This window comes from Thamnophis sirtalis, unplaced genomic scaffold (genome assembly GCF_051295495.1).
Source record: "Thamnophis sirtalis isolate CommonGarterSnake01/CBP01778 unplaced genomic scaffold, rThaSir2_p1.2 scaffold_9, whole genome shotgun sequence".
In the NCBI taxonomy this organism is placed as follows: Eukaryota; Metazoa; Chordata; class Lepidosauria; order Squamata; family Natricidae; genus Thamnophis; species Thamnophis sirtalis.
Genome location: NW_028261389.1, coordinates 73007590 through 73024370, shown reverse-complemented (window position 1 = coordinate 73024370; position 16781 = coordinate 73007590). Strand labels below are relative to the sequence as shown.

Genomic DNA, 16781 nt, shown 5'->3' with positions numbered 1-16781 from the left:
TGCACGCATATTACCAAAATACGTTACGACGTCCTAGGCCCCTGGGTGGGGCCCGACTAGTAACCAATGCCAAATCCGGCGAAACAACTGGCCGCTGTGATACAATTGTATAATAATAATAATAATAATATACAATACATTACCAAAAGCAGGTTTTCCAAGGTAGCAGTAAATACAAGCAAAACACAAGCAGTTTCACTTTTAGTTCTCAGCTAAGCGAGGCTCCTTCCTGTCTCCTTGTGGCTCACACAGCAAATTTCAGAGTCCAAATAGCCCTCATTGGCTGCCTTAGTTGATATGCCTATTCATTGGCTGGCCTTGTTACCATGTGTCAGCTGGATACCATGGATGCTGGTAGGCAGAGATGGATTTTTTTTCTTCCTATTTTCCTCCCCCTAAACTAAGTTGCGTCTTATACTCCAGAGCTTCTTATACTCCGAAAAATACGGTATATCTGCTCAACAAAACTCTGCATTGGTGACAGGAAGGACATCTGGCCATCAAAACACTCTGCTAGCTCAGTTGCCCAGATTCCACCCCACAAGGGATTATGGGAGATTAAAAGAAGGTGATGATTGTGGATGCAGGACAGGCCTCACCTTACATGGTATTCCCTTTAAGCTGACACAGCTTCTGCCCAAGATTCCTGGGAATGCTGTTTAAGGGTTGGGGTCCTCTATAATGAGGAGGTCCCTGAAGGGCCTCCTGCAAAGTGGGCACACGTATAAAGCCAGTTTACCCTTGTGTTGTTGCAGAAAATGACAGGCTTTAGGCTTCTCGGGATATAGGAAAGGTTTATTTGGCAGCCAGGTTCAGAAAGTTAGCGAAATGGCTAACGTTGCAAATTCTGAACAACCTTCAAAGCACACATTCTTACACATTCTCAAAACCATTGCAACACAGAAATACTTAACTCATTTCTTATTGGTTATTTTCGGGGAAAAGCCTTATAAGTAGATGAGGGTCTTCTTACTCCTCCTTTTGTTACAGGTAGGGACCACGTGTCATTAATGAATTTTATCTGAACCTTGTGGTTTGGACTTTTGACATAGGGACATTGGCTAGAATATCTTGTGGTTAGAGGCTGATGACATTTCCTTTAAGCAAGCTTCAGACTATCCTTTTTATGCCACCTCTTCATTCTTATATTTTTAATGCATACTTTATTCTACTTTAGTGTGAACTCTATTTAAAGCTGCATTTCATCTCTGGAGGTTCAAAGTATTAAATCATGAAACAAATGGAAGAGGGTGTTGTGACTTGGACAGTGAGGAGGTTGGGGAGGAAGATGGGCCAGTCCTGGAGTCTGGGGAAGGCTCTGATGAGGGCTCTGTGTCGGAGGCAGAGAGGGGGCCAGAGCCGTATTCCAGTTATCAGCTGCCTTCAGAGTCAGAGATCGGTGGGGCACATGAACAGCTGGAGCCTGTTCCAGTGTGTACATGCGCAGAGTTGCCAGATGAAGGGAACAGCTAAAGAACAGGAGTCGACTTGGGAGTAAGGCCGCAGGTGGACGATGAATGGCCCCTCCCAGAGGGAATAAAAGAGGAGCGAAAGGGGAGTGGAGTTTGCAGGAGACAATTAGTTCACTTAATTGGTTTGTGACTCTCCAAGACTCCTTGCCAAGTTTGCAGATATCGACCTGGCAGCTCTCCAAGCCAGATAAAGTCTGTGACTATAAATCCTCCCTTGAAAGACTTTGCTGGATCTGAATGAGCAGAAGTCACAGTAAATTTATAAAAGGGATTTTTGTCGGGATAAGGAGTTTGCCTCATGATCTCGGGAAGTCTCGGTCAGAACAGGGGGTGGGGGTGTGTGTGATATCCCACCCTCAAAAGTAGCTGTCATTGCTTGGTTGATGTCACATTGGTTCCCATCATCAGTAGGAGTGAAGGAGATCCCCGAACCTTAATTATACAAACATATTTTTTTTTAGCTCTGCTGGTTGGATTCAGTAGGAGTACATGGAATACAAATCAATTCATATACAGTACAAAATGCCTGAAAATTATATCATTCAGTACTTCTGGGTAGAAGATATCTAGTGCCGATTTTCATGCATCAGCTGGGCACTGGGATGAAACAAAACGGGTAAATGCCATAGTGAAAAATGCAGCTTCATAAGAGATGGATGTAGGAACAGGACGTCAGTGCCCACTGCAGCAGCAATAACTTAATAGTAGCAGTAGTAGCAATTAAAGTCTCTTGTAATATCTGTTGAATGCTTAAACAAACAGCTGGAAGGTATCTCGTTACTGTTGGAGCAGACAGAAACCAGGAGTCGATTTGAGGTCATGAAGGTTATTCCAGGACATAGGGAACCGTCCCTTGAAAGGCTCAGTCAAGGTCGAAGGGTGCTGGAAGCTCTAATGTAGCTAAAAAACTTGTAGCAGAGGCTTAGTACAAAATACCAGACGTTACGAGCCATCTGCGACCTTGCAATGAAGACGCGCCAGACGATCACAAGCAGAGCGGCCTTCAGGGCAAACTGGATGGTCCTGAGCCTGAGAAAAGAAGAGAAAAGAGAGAGGGGAAAAAAAGAAGAGCTGAACTATGGTAGTGTCAGATAGAGACACCAGATCAACCGCCAGTTGGAATTTGTAGAGTCAAGGTTCAAGATTCAAGGTTCATTTTATTTATATGCCGCCCTATTCCCAGCGGGACTCAGGGCGGCGCACAAACCCAAGGGAGGGGAAGGGAAACACAAGAACTACAACAAAAAGTACAAGGGAATTAAAAACAACCAACAGCCACACGATTCGAGAGGGGAAGGGAACTCATCGACCCCAGGCCTGCTGACATAGCCAGGTTTTAACGGCTTTTCGGAAGGCCTGGAGAGAGGTGAGGGTCCGAATCTCTGTGGGGAGCTTGTTCCAAAGGGCCGGTGCCGCCACAGAGAAGGCCCTCCCCCGGGTAATAGCCAGATGACATTGGCCAGTAGACGGAACCCGGAGGAGGCCTAATCTGTGTGATGGGTCTTTGGGAGGTAATTGGCAGCAGGCGGTCTCTCAAGTACCCCGTTGAGATGAACTCAACGCATCAAAAAACGTATTGCCTTCTGTGTCACCTTGGCCCGAAATAAAATAATCATTCCATCCAGGGGCACAGCAAAAAATTTGCAGCAATGGGTTTGCTGCTCTGTTGCTGGTGGGGCGTGGTCATCATGGGCATGGCCTAGTCAACCTCCTGCACCGCAGCGAGGGGTGTGTGACCTCCCCAGGCTCTGGAGGCTTTCCTTGAGCTTCTGGGAGGGTGAACTGCTTCCCCTGGGCTCCAGAGACCCCCTGGAAGCCAGAAACAGGCCTATTTTTGACTTCCTGAACTTCCAGTAGATAGGCCTATTTTGCACCCTTCCTAAGCTCTGGAGGCTTTTCTCAAACCTCCAATAGGATGAAAACTGCTTTCTCTAGCTCTATAGACCAGAAACAGGCCCATTTCCAGACTTCCAGAGACTCCGATAAGCTTGTTTTCCCCTCTCCCCGACCCTCCTCGTGCACTTACCTGGCCCAATGAATGGGCTGCTTGGAGTCTCCTGGGAGGGGAATGGTGGGGAGGGGTGGGCGGGGCCATCCAGAAGTGGGATTTGGAGGTTCGCCAAACCATGCAGAATCTTCGCTAGAGGGTTGCCCAAACTTGTGCCAAACCCCCAGCAGCCCACCTGTGACCATCCCTATCATCCCAGTGATTTAGGGAAACAGGAGGGAGGAGAGGGGACAATGTCAGGCCTGCAGCCATCTTTTCTTTCGGGTCTTTGGCCTGCCACACTTTCCATTATTCTACTGTGCATTTTCTATTGTGGGAAAATGGGAGGGGGGGAATTGTACGGAGTCACAGACTATGTAGCCATAACAAAATTCTTTCTAGAAAGCCAAGGTCATCCTTTGTCTTTGCACCTCTGCACCTGACCGGAACTGGATGGGTGGAACTGCCAGCATGGCAGTGGGAGACTGGACCATGGGATGGATTTATGGGTGCGAGGGCAAGATCTTAAACTTTCAACTGGGTGGTGGGGAAAATCGGGAAGCTTTCAGATTCGGGTTTTCCCAGATGTGCCAACATGGCTCTCTTCATAAATTGGAACTTTGAGCAATACTTTGCCTTGGACTCTGATTTACTTTTTTGGAACCCTGACAGACATGATGAGAAGACCCAATGACCCAGATCTTAAAGACTCCTGTTATGAGGTTTCCTTATCCACCTTAGATAGAAGGTTTAAGCAGTCCAGCTCCAGATAGCAATGTCCGTTCCCACCTACCACTAACCATTCGGAATGTTAACACTGCATTTCATGAGAATAGCAACCCGATATCTAGGTTATTAAGTAGGGATCAGACATGAGATGCACCTGGACTACCTAAGCTAAATAACCATTGCTATTGTTAAGTCTTCCTGTTCAGCTCTTGGACAACCTTCTCCACGTTTCATGCTTATGGTGATAGGAATGAGAAATCCTTAAATCTTACCGGCTCAATGGATGACTCAGCCTTCCATCCTTTCGAGGTGGGTAAAATGAGGACCCAGACTGTGGGGGCAATATGCTGACTTTGTAAACCGCTTAGAGAGGGCTGAAAGCCCTATGAAGCGGTATATAAGTCTAACTGCTATTGCTATTAAATACAGGGAAGAATAGCATCCAAGAGGCATTGAATTAACATTACTTTTAGAATAACATAGAGCAACAAAGTTGGAAGGGACCTTGGAGGCCATCTATCCAACCCCCTGCTGAAGCACAAGACCTTATACACTTTCAGTCAAATGGTTGTCCAATCTCTTCTTAAAAATTTCCAGTGTTGGAGCATTCACAACTTCTGGAGGCAAGTCGTTCCACTGATAACTGCTCTCACTGTCAGGAAATTTCTCCATAGTTCTAGGTTGCTTTTCTCCTTGATTAGTTTCCATCCATTGGTTCATGTCTCGGCTTCAGGTGGTTTGGAGAATAGCTTGACCGCAGAATGAATGAATGAATGAATCAATCAATCAGAGGGATAGAATCAAGATCACATGAAGTGTTAATACCACTAATCAGTGGAACAGCTTGCCTCCAGAAGTTGTGAATGCCCCAACACTGGAAGTCTTTAAGAAGATGTTGGATAGCCATTTGTCTGAAATGGTATGGGGTTTCTTGCCTAGGAAGGGGGTTGGACTAGAAGACCTCCAAGGTCCCTCCCAACTCTGCTATTGTATTGTAATCAGAATAGAGCTGGAGATATTTATTTATCCCAACCCCCCTTCCATGAACATCGACACAATGTCTAATGTTGGATTTTCCCCCTTACCAGAGGGAGCCCTCTTGTGAAGTACTGTGAAGCTGGTGCCGTGGCAACTCCACTGTGCTGTACAATAGAAGCAATTTTAAGGCAGTACGGTAGAATCCATTTTAAGGCACAACAGGCTGTATCTTAACAAAACACCCCCTGAGGGGTGTTAGGGGTGTCTTACCGCCACAGTATTTGTTTCCAGAGGGTAAGTCATCTGTGTACCAAGTTTGGTTGAGCTAAATGTGGCATTCAGCCCAAACCCCTAATTGTGGTGACCAAACAATTTCATTCACTGAACGCATTCTGTTCTCAGGTTGTGAAAGTTAACACAAAAGATTGTATGGCGTTTTACCTTCTGATATGCTGTCGGGCGGCAGGAAGTCCAGCCATATCTTCATTCAACAGATACTTCTTAGTTCCTAAGCAGTAATCTTTCATATATTCTGACCAAGTCAATTGGCAAATGTCAAAGCAGAACAGCTGGAATCAAACAGAAAGACGGCTACTTAAAATGGAGAAGGACTATTCCGGTTAGAAGAGGTTCCACCAGTGGACCCAGAAAGCAGGAAACCTACAGAAGAGGTTCCAAAATTTTTTGAAACCCACCACTGGTCCTTGGATATGATTATTCTACACTATCATGCTCCTATTTATAAAACTCAGTGCCTCTGTGAAAGGTAAGGATGACTACTGCGTTTGTGGTGCAATCAGAACATTGCGTGTGTTGAAGTTGTTTTAACGCAAACCAAAGATGCCTTTTAAAAAACAAGTTTACCTCATATTCTTATGCATGCCAGTGCTGTGTGTGAGGTAATTTAAGGTGGTTCTGACAAGTGTCGTCGGCATCTTCATATCCGGTCACATGGGCGGCAAGCCACTCCCATCCGGTCACATGGGCGGAAAGCCACTCCCACAAAGGAGGCCACACCCACAGGGTAGGTTCGAATAATTTTTGAAACCCACCACTGTGTGTCTGTGTGCCTGTGTGTGTGTGTAATTTAACAACCGGTTCGCCTGAACAGATGCGAACCGTCTGAATCCCACCAGTGCAAAGCACTCTGAGGAAGGAATCTGTCCCTTTTGGAAATCGTTTGCAATCTAGCCCGAATACCCTTTTAATTATTTAAATTCGATTGATGGGATCTGGGGTTCAATAAGATGCTTACAGTTCGGTCTTTTGGATTGAGCTCTTTCAGTAGCATGTTTGTGTTTTCGTAGCTCCAGTCCCAGGAATTGCTGATGAAATATTCAAGAAGATTCAAGGTCTTGTCCAAGCGGGTGACAAGCTTCATCATCCTGAAAGACAAAAGGGAAACGTATCTGCCCATAGATAGGTCGGAAGGGCCACCACAACCAATATTGGCTCGTAATGATTCATTTAGTTGATTGTGTTTTCAATCAGAATCATTTCCATTGTTTTTAAGCTGTTGGAAGGATTATTACCTTGAAAGAAGAGTTGTTGTTGTTGTATTGGGGGGTGTGTGCGCGCACGCGCACGCACGCACACATAACAACAAGCAAAGCTGCAAGCCAATCAGATCGTCCCCAAAGCTGTCAAATTGATGGAGAAAGTACTGTATTTTTTGGAGTATAAGTCGCATCTTTTCCCCCCAAAAAAGAGGGTAAAAATCTGGGTGTGTCTTATACATTGAATACAGCATTTTTGGCGTATTGAAACCCCTCCCCCTTTGCAAAAATGGATGTGCAGAGGGTTTGGGAGGCCTGCAAAGTGCTCCTGGGGGCTGGAAAGGGCAAAAATGAGCAAAAAACGGGCTGTTTTTGCTGGTTTTTGCTCCCCCAGCCCCCAGGAGCACTCTACAAGCCTCCCACAGTCTCTGCATGCCCCCTTTTTTTTGTGCACAAAATGAGGTGTGCAGAGGGTTTGGGAGGCCTGCAGAGTGCAAAAATGTTTTTTTTTAAATTTAACTCTTCAAAATCATGGTGCGTCTTATACTCCGGTGCATCTTATAGTCCGAAAAATACGGTAGTCCTCCCTGGAAAAAGGTCATCTGTTGTCCCAGCCTTAGTAGAATCAATGCACAAACTCCTTGTTCTGAAAAAATCCTCTTTATTTAATTACTGTGAATTCACGGCATTCACATGTAGAAAAGTCCAGGCAATAATCCTTCCAAGGATGAATTGCAACAACAGACCTTATCAGTCCTTGACAGTCGCAAAGCTGTAATTTAATTCCTGCCAATAAGTTTCTGAGGCACGAACCCCAATACACAAGTCTTCCTAAATAAATCCGCACGGTTGTCTCCAGGGGTGAAATGTTCTGAACTCTGCTATCGGTTCACTTTGCTACCGGTTCGCTTTGCGTGCGCACCACAGGGGCTGCCATGTAGTGCTGACAAAGGAGGATTAAGAAGTCTTTTCTGAGTCTGCAAACGTAAGTAGAACAGCGAGGGGGGGGGAAGAGCTATGCCACATGATTTAGATTTGCTAGGAAGCAGGATTTCCTGCTTTCTAGTTAATACAAATCGGGCGGCACAGCTGATTGTTGCATAGCTGATCGTTGGAACTACCAGTTTGTCTGAAACGTTAGCAATTTTTACTACTGGTTCGGGTGGACTGGTCTGAACCATTAGCATTTCGCCCCTGGTTGTCTCCCACAATGCCACTCCTCTTTTTGCTTCTATTTATTCCCCAGCCAGGGAGGGGCCATTCAGCGTCCCTATGTGCCTTGCTTCCCGAGTCAGCTCTTTGTCCTCAATTGTTCTCCTCTCCTGACAGCTCTGTGCATACGCGGATCTGGAACAGGCCTCAGCTGTTCATAGCAATAACAGTTAGACTTATATGCTGCTTCATAGGGCTTTCAGCCCTCTCTAAGCGGTTTACAGAGTCAGCATATCGCCCCCAACAACAATCCGGGTCCTCATTTTACCCACCTCGGAAGGATGGAAGGCTGAGTCAACCCTGAGCCGGTGAGATTTGAACCCCCGAACTGCAGAACTGCAGTCAGCTGAAGTAGCCTGCAGTGCTGCCTTTAACCACTGCGCCACCTCGGCTCTCTTCTTCTCCTCCACTTATCTCCGACTCTAAAGGCAGCTGGGGAATGTTGTACTGCCCTGGCCCCAACTGTGCCTCCGACACAAGAGCCCTCATCAGATCCTTCCCCAGACTCCAGGACTGGCCCATCTTCCTCCCCAACCCCCTCATCATCCGAGTCTGCCACCAGCTGTGCTTGCAGCTGGCGGGCTGCAACATCTGTATTCTTAAGGGCGCTTCCCTAAAACTGCTACCTGGACTTTTTTGGAAGGATGCCCTACACCTCACAATGTAGATGCAATCTCACCGTGGCTTCTTTCCTAGCAGCCGCAGATGCAGGTCCCAGAGAAAAGCAGGGATGGTGTGATAGACAAATGTCCAGTAATGATGGAGGAGGTAGCTTGAGGTTACGTTGGCCTTTGGTATTCTGAAAGGTTTCTCCACCGGATATTTTTTATACATATTCGTTGCCTTAATTTCTGCAGAATGGTAGAAAGGAGATACTGCACCCATTGTGGTAATTGCATGAAAAAAGGGACAATTATCGGAAATGTGCATTGGAGAAGGCAAAGTGCTCTTTGACCATCAAAGAAACCAGATGTGGTTTCCTGCCACATGATGTAAATATAGCTGAAGAAAGAGGAATTACTCCTTGTCAGGAAAGAAATGTCTCCTCCCTCAGCCATTGGTCTTTTTTTATTGTTATCACTATCATTGTTATTATGATGTTACAAAGAGTGTTTAGCGCCACCGCTTTCCAATAGCAATAGCAATAGTTAGACTTCTATACCGCTTCATAGGGCTTTCAGCCCTCTCTAAGCAGTTTACAGAGTCAGCATATTGCCCCCAACAACAATCCAGGTCCTCATTTTACCCACCTCGGAAGGATGGAAGGCTGAGTCAACCTTGAGCCTGGTGGGATTTGAACAGCCGAACTGCTGAACTGCAGTCAGCTGAAGTAGCCTGCAGTGCTGCATTTAACCACTGTGCCACCTCGGCTCTTCCTATTAACCAGAAGGTGGCCTTAGAGATTCACAAATAAAACAATAAAACAAATCATTGGGTTAGTGTCAGCCTTGCAAAGTATTTCCACACAAGAAGCACAGACGGACGTTGTAACTTCATTGTCAGGTTACATTAACCGAATCGTGTGAAGAACCTCACCCTGTGCGTTCTTATCCACAATGAGAGTGGTGCCCCTTTAAATCTCAGCGGCAAGGCAAGCTGTCAAGGATGGTTTCCAACCAAAAAGTTTAGTGGAATTTTCTGAATCCTTGATTCTTAAAAAAAAAAAAAAAAAATACTCACGCAATTCATCCCATGACAACGGGTTGAGTGCACCTGAGGTACAGTTGTAGATCAGTGGCGATTTGGGCCTGAAAAGAATAGAAATAAAAAGTTCACAAAATGCACCAAATGTATGAATACTACATTTATTCTCATTCTCTCTCCCTCTCCCTCTCTCTCTCTCTCTCTCTCTGACTCTGTAAACAGCTTAGAGAGGGCTGTAAAGCACTGTAAAGCGGTGTATAAGTGCTATTGCTCTACTGTACTGCAGTACTGCCTGTAGGAGGCACTGCTGGACATTCAGAAAGCTTTAAAAACGTGGATGAGGATATGAGGAATCAGCAGCTTTGGCAGCTCCTGAAAAACTTGCAACCTTGGGGGGAGGGGGAACCCATTCTACCTCATTGGCTTATCTCTTGCTCAAGAAAGAGACCCCACCTGTGAACTGCAGTGTACCAGCCAGCGGAGATGGTTAAGTTGATAGCCAGGTCTACTGGGATAATATCAGCTACGGCAGCTGGATTGCATTTTATACTCCGTAAAATCCCTTTTGCACCCTAGAAATAAAGAAGTTAATTAACCTATGTAACTCGACTTCCTTATTTAGCATAGAGTTTAGTTCAGGGGCGGGTTCCAGCTGCCATTACTGCTGGTTCGGTATTTTAAAAAAAATTGTGCTTGCTTCGTGCGCTCGCTTCATGCACATTTTCATTTGAAACGGTCTGCGCATGCGTGCATTAAAAATGAATAAAAATTACATTTTTTCCAATGAAGATTGTTCTGCGCATGTGCAGAACAGGAAATCAAGATGATGTCGCCAATCACAGAACTGGCACAATCACTTGTCTATCAGAGTTACTACCGATTCGGCCGAACCAGACCAAATAGGTAGGAAGCCACCTCTGGCTTAGTTAGTCTGAGATATGAATTCTGTAACAATGGAACCATCTCTGCTCTCCCTGGAATCTGGCCTTCCATTGTTGCAGTGTGATCATTCTGGTGCTTTAACTGTCATATTAGTCAGGAGAGCCAAAAGCTCTTGAACTCGCTCAGAAACACCAGGCCTGGTAAACCTCCTCCTTGATCAGCCTAGGCCAGGGGTGTCAAACTCAAGGCTAGATCTGGCCCACGGAAATATCAAAGGACCAGCCTGCAGTGCATCTGCCGGCCGAAATGGGCTACAGGGAAGTCTTGCAAGGCCCTTGTGTGTTGTGTTTTCGGCCTCCCCGGCTTCCAACGCAGTCTGCTAGCCAAAAACGGGCCACATGGAAGTGTCATGAGGCCCCCGTTTTGAACCTCCCCAGCCTCCAGCAGCACTCTGCTGGGCAAAAATGTCTGGGAGGGTGCTGCAGGAGGCCATGGAGGCCGAAAACAAGGATGCCCTATTTTGGCTGACAAATAGCTTCTGGAGGCCGTCCCGGCCAAAGAGGCGGCACAGGGAGTCTGTGTGCGGCTGCCCCGTGCCTCATTTTGGCCAGCAGAGTGTTGCAGGACACATCTACTCCATTTCTTCCCCAACGCTCCTCCCTCCCACACTGGCTCATGGAGGAGAACTACAGCGCTCATCTGGCCCTCGAAGAAATCCAGTTTGACATCCCTGGCCTAGGCTATGCATTGTCAGAATCACTAGATTCTGCCCTTATCTCTCCAGATAAGCTTCATGCTTTGGTTCTTCGTGGTTTCTTCTGGGCCTGTTTCACTGCTCCCAAGATTTTTTGAAGTCCTATTTTCATCTCTACTTACTGCGACAAGGAGGCCGCTCGTACCATTGAAGTTGTCAATCCAGCCCTGAAAAAAACGAAGCATAGATTGTTGTGGAGTCTGCATGTTTATTAAGATTGTCTACAACATATTTCAGCTGGCTTACAGAGTCAAGCACCTTCAGGACTGAAAATTGAGGTTCTCCTGCGGAATTTTGCTCTTCACAGATGGATTAAGCCAATATTGCAAACAATGCTAAATGCTTGCTAAGAATTGAGAAAGAATTGAGAACGAATTGAGGCCTTTGAACTCTGGTACTGGAGAAGATTCCTGCGAGTCCCTTGGACTGCAAGGTGATCCAACCGGTCAGTCCTAGAGGAGATCAACCCTGACTGCTCTTTAGAAAACCAGATCCTGAAGATGAACCTCAAGTATTTTGGCCATCTAATGAGAAGGAAGGACTCAGTGGAGAAGAGCCTAATGCTGGGAATGATTGAGGGCAAAAGAAGAAGGGGACGACAGAGAATGAGGTGGCTGGATGGAGTCACCGAAGCAGACGGCATGACCTTAAATGGACTCCGGAAGATGGTAGAGAAAAGGAAGGCCTGGAGGAACGTTGTCCACGGCGTCATGATGGGTCGGACGTGACTTCGCAACTAACAACAACAAAGGGGTAACCAACAAGAAAGAATGTAAAAGGGGGATAGCATGAAGACATGAATACTGCCCAAACTTTTGAAATCTAATATGGAGGTTACCAGTTTTGTTTCGCCAGCCAAGGTGGCGCAGTGGTTAAATGCAGCACTGCAGGCTACTGCTAGATCAGCAGGTCAGCGGTTCAAATCTCACCGGCTCAGGGTTGACTCAGCCTTCCATCCTTCCGAGGTGGGTAAAATGAGGACCCAGATTGTTGGGGGCAATATGCTGACTCTCTGTAAACCGCTTAGAGAGGCCTGAAAGGCCTATGAAGCGGTATATAAGTCTACTGCTATTGCTATTGCTATTGCTATATCCTTGAATTTTGATGAAGAGACACAAATCTGCAGAAGAACAGAAAGACAGACCCTTCACGGTCAAAATCTAAATGTCTCAGGCGTTAGTCCTGTTCGTCCAGCATCAATTGTACTAAGAGGCTGTTGATAGTCAGACTGGAAGGTGGGAGATCTACTTCCCCGCTGCTTTCCTGAAGGAGGCTGCTAGCTCTTGCCCAAGAATGTGTGGGCAGAGTTGCCTCCGAGGCTTTCCTATCCTAGGAACTGGTTGCCTAGACCTGAATTGTTATGGCGTGCTTTGCTCTTGTTGATTAGTAGGCTGCTGGTATTAATTAGCCACCTTTTCGGTTGAGCGGCTGTGAGCAAATATTGGGTTCAATCTGAAGCACATGGAAGGGAAATACACGTGGTGGATATGGCTCTTGGTGTGTTTCAGAGTACCTTTCGCCATAAACCATAAGTTGCAAGTACTTTCTCTTCTGTATTTATTATTCACATAATGGTCCATTTCTCTACTTAAAAGAGAGTCCTTGAGGCACCTAACCAAATGTTGTAGATCATTCTGAGGAATCTGTTATTATTTGGGAAGTAAAGTTTGAGAGAGAATAGTATAGAATAGAATAGAATAATAAAGAATAGAGTAGGGTAGGGTAGAATAAATAGAATGGCATGGCATGGCATGGCATGGCGTAGAGTAGAGTAGAGTAGAGTAGAGTAGAGTAGAGTAGAGTAGAGTAGAGTAGAGTAGAGTAGAATAGAATAGAATAGAATAATGAATAGAGTAGAGTAGGGTAGAATAAACAGGATGGCATGGCATGGCATAGAATAGAGTAGAATAGAATAGAATAATTAAGAATAGAATAGGGTAGGGTAGAATAAATAGAATGGCATGGCATAGAATAGAATAGAATAATAGGGAATAGAGTAGGGTAGGGTATAATAAATAGAATGGCATGGCATGGCATAGAATAGAATAGAATAATGAAGAATAGAGTAGGGTAGGATAGAATAAATAGAATGGCATGGCATGGCATAGAATAGAGTAGAATAGAATAGAATAATGAAGAATAGAGTAGGGTAGGGTAGAATAAATAGAATGGCATGGCATGGCATAGAATAGAATAGAATAATAAAGAATAGGGTAGGGTAGAATAAATAGAATGGCATGGCATGGCATAGCATAGCATAGCATAGCATAGCATAGCGTAGCGTAGAGTAGAGTAGAGTAGAGTAGAGTAGAATGAAGAATAGAGTAGGGTAGAATAAATAGAATGGCATGGCACGGCATGGCATGGCGCAGAGTAGAGTAGAGTAGAGTACAGTAGAATATAATAGAATAGAATAGAATAATGAAGAAGACTAGACTAGGATAGGATAGGATAGATTCTGGAAGGGACCTTGGAGGTTTTGTAGTCCAGCCCCCTGCTTAAGAAGGAAAACCAATGCCAATTTAGATAAGTGATAATCTAGACCAGGGGTATCAAACTCGATTTCATTGAAGGCTGCATCAGGGTTGTGTTTGACCTTGAGGGGGCTGGGTGGGAAGCATGGCCAGCTTGACATCACTTGTGTCGAGGGCGCTTGTGGTGGCTGGAGAGCTCTGCCAGTGAAAATGGGCACCCGAGTTCCGTTTTCGGCTGCGACGGCCTCCTGCAGCCCTCTGCCAGTGAAAACAGAGATCGGGATGGCAGCCCTGGCATAGGCACTGTGGGCCAATCCTTCACGGTTTCCAGGGTGGCCCCGCAGACCGGATCTAACCATCCTGTGGGGCAGATCCAGACCCTGGGCCCTGAGTTTAACCCATCTGGTCTAGAGACTCTTCTTAAAAACATCCAGATGCTCACTATATAACCTCAGATGCAAGTTTCTAGAAAACAGTGTTCTGTTGTAATTAATTTGAAGGGCTTGACTCTAGACAAGGGATTTCATCATGATTTCTGGATGGAGATTAGACTCCTATGCCTTTGGGATGTTTGTCTGTTTTTCAATGTTGTGGCTGTGCCCATAAAATTAAGCCTTTGCAGACATTCTTTTGGGCACATGACCTTCTGACCCTAAGATTCCATAATAGATCCCATCCATGAATCCAGGTTTACTTGTTTTAGCTTTAAAGGTTATTAGTGATGGCTTTGGCAAAAGCAGGAGAAGCACTCTTCTGACCTAGGTTTTCCCAGCAGCACGGAGTCCTCGTCTCGATAAACCCCTTTTATTTCATGTACAGTGAATTCCTCTCCAGCAAAGTCTTTCCCCCCCCCACAGTCTTTCAAGATAGTTCACAATTACCGACTTTTATCAGGCTTGAAGAGTGGCCAGGCCGATATCTTCTAAACGCCCCAATACTTGGCAAGAATGGAGGAATGAACTAATTGTTTCCTGCAAACTCCACTCCCCTTTCGCTCCTCTTTTATTCCCTATGGGAGGGGCCATTCACCTGTGGCTTTACCCTCCCAAGTTAACCCTTGTTCCTTAGCTGTTCCCTTCATCTGACAACTCTGCACATGGGCACACTGGGAACAGGCTCAAGCTGTTCTTCTGCCTCACTGATGTCTGATCACTGCCAGACGGCCCTGTCCTTGTTTGTTTGTTTGTTTGTTTGTTTGTTAAATTTCTAGGCCACCCAATCCTGGAGGACTCCGGGCGGCTTACAAAGAAAGAAAAAGAAAAGCAAAATAAAAGAATAATTTAAAAATTCCCAACACGCATACATTTCTAATCAGGGCTGGACCTTTACAATAAGGTCAACAGCCCCAGGCCTGCCGGAACAGCCAGGTTTTAACAGCTTTTCTGAAGGCCATGAGAGTGGGTAAGGTCCGGACCTCTGGGGGTAGCTGGTTCCACAGGGTCGGAGAAGCCACAGAGAAGGCTCTCCTCCGGGGGCCCGCCAGCCGACACTGTCCAGCTGACGGCATCCGAAGGAGGCCCACCCTGTGGGATCTTATCGGCCATTGCAGAGCCCTCATCAGAGCCTTCCCCAGACTCCAGGACTGGCCCAGGTTCCTCCCCAACCTCCTCACTGTTCAAAACTGCTGCCAGTTCTGCTGTCAGGGCATAAGAAGCACATTCTTATTTAGAGCCATTAGGGAATGGTTCTGAATCAACCTTTTTTTGCCAGAAGTAGCATGTAAATTGAGCAACAGAAGAGCACACACGTAAAAATAGGACAAGCTGAATACTGGGTACTTGAGAGACTGCCTCCTGCCAATTACCTCCTCGCGACCCATTAGATCGCATAGATTGGGCCTCCTCCGAGTTCCATCTGCCAGTCAGTGTCGACTGGCAACTACGCGGAGGAGAGCCTTTTCAGTAGCAGCTCCGACCCTTTGGAACGATCTCCCCGTGGAGGATCACCACCCTCCAGACCTTCCGCACAGCCCTCAAGACCTGGCTATCCCGTCAGGCCTGGGGTTAAAGATTATAATCCATCCCCGCCCAAATGATGAATGTTGCCTTATTCTTTTTAATTATGTATTGTCCTATATGTCATTATATGTTTCCCCTTCCTACATGAGTTGTAAGCCGCCCTGAGTCCCCTCAGGGAAAAGGGCGGCCTATAAATAAACTTAAATGAAAAATGAAAAAAATGAACATTGACATATAGTAGAAATACACCAAGGGGAGGAGGAGTGGGATAGAAGAAAGATGGGTAGAGAGGGCGGGAGAGAGGATGGGAGGGAGGGTGAGAAGGAAGGGAGGGAGTGGAGTGGGAGAGAGGAGTGGTAGAGGGGGAGGGGAAGTAGGGTAGAGGGGAATGATGGAGGGAAGATAGTAAGTTGGAGGCGGGTGGAAGAAAAGAGGTGTATGGAGAGCGGAAGAGGTATATTGGGTTTCTATTTGAGTTTGAGTTTTATTTTATTTATATTTCTGGGGGTATTGCTGACAAGAGGAACTGCTGTGATTATTGTTTAATGTTGTATGGCCCCGGTTATGCCCAGTATATAAGTGGCTGTATGAAAATGAAAAATGAAAAATAAAAACATTTTAACAAGAAGAACACACATGTTTACCGGGAAGGGCTCCTGCCAACTAGCCCCCACGATGGAGGGTCGAACGATGGCAACATTTAAGTCCCCTTTCTCCTGCTGGATCAGATGTTCAGTCAGAGCTTTGGAGAAAGTGTAGGTGTTGGGCCAGTCTCCAATCAAATTGGGGGTGATCGCTTCAATGAGGGACTCATCCATCCACCTAGCAGGATATTTTTTTAAAAAATAAAATAAAACATATTGATGGGAGAAAATTAAACTTAAAGCATTGTCCTTACATATTTTCACATGCATCTCCTTGGAAAAGTTAAAAGTTTTATATACGTGGCAGGTCCTCTTTTAAGATAGCATTAGCAATAGCACTTAGATTTATACAGCAGTTAGCAATAGCAGTTAGACTTATATACCGCTTCATAGGGCTTCCAGCCCTCTCTAAGCGGTTTACAGAGTCAGCATATCGCCCCTACAGCCTGGATCCTCATTTTACCCACCTCGGAAGGATGGAAGGCTGAGTCAACCTTGAGCCGGTGAGATTTGAACCGCTGAACTGCAGATAACAGTCAGTTGAAGTGGCC

General features: G+C 45.9%; 1 protein-coding gene across 1 annotated transcript in view; it reads right to left on the bottom strand.

Annotated features, from left to right (window-relative positions):
* Window positions 1-1969: 1969 nt before the first annotated feature.
* The window catches only part of LOC106543090 (fatty acyl-CoA reductase 2), a 41711-nt gene continuing 26899 nt past the window's right edge, over window positions 1970-16781 (bottom strand). Inside the window, exons 5-12 of the mRNA XM_087722256.1 lie at window positions 16231-16408; window positions 11277-11321; window positions 9972-10090; window positions 9555-9622; window positions 8554-8725; window positions 6422-6551; window positions 5608-5735; window positions 1970-2501 (exon numbers count right to left, since the gene is read on the bottom strand). Of these exons, the coding sequence (XP_087578382.1) occupies window positions 2339-2501; window positions 5608-5735; window positions 6422-6551; window positions 8554-8725; window positions 9555-9622; window positions 9972-10090; window positions 11277-11321; window positions 16231-16408 (1003 nt within the window). The 3' untranslated portion in view covers window positions 1970-2338. The remainder of the gene's footprint in view (window positions 2502-5607; window positions 5736-6421; window positions 6552-8553; window positions 8726-9554; window positions 9623-9971; window positions 10091-11276; window positions 11322-16230; window positions 16409-16781) is intronic.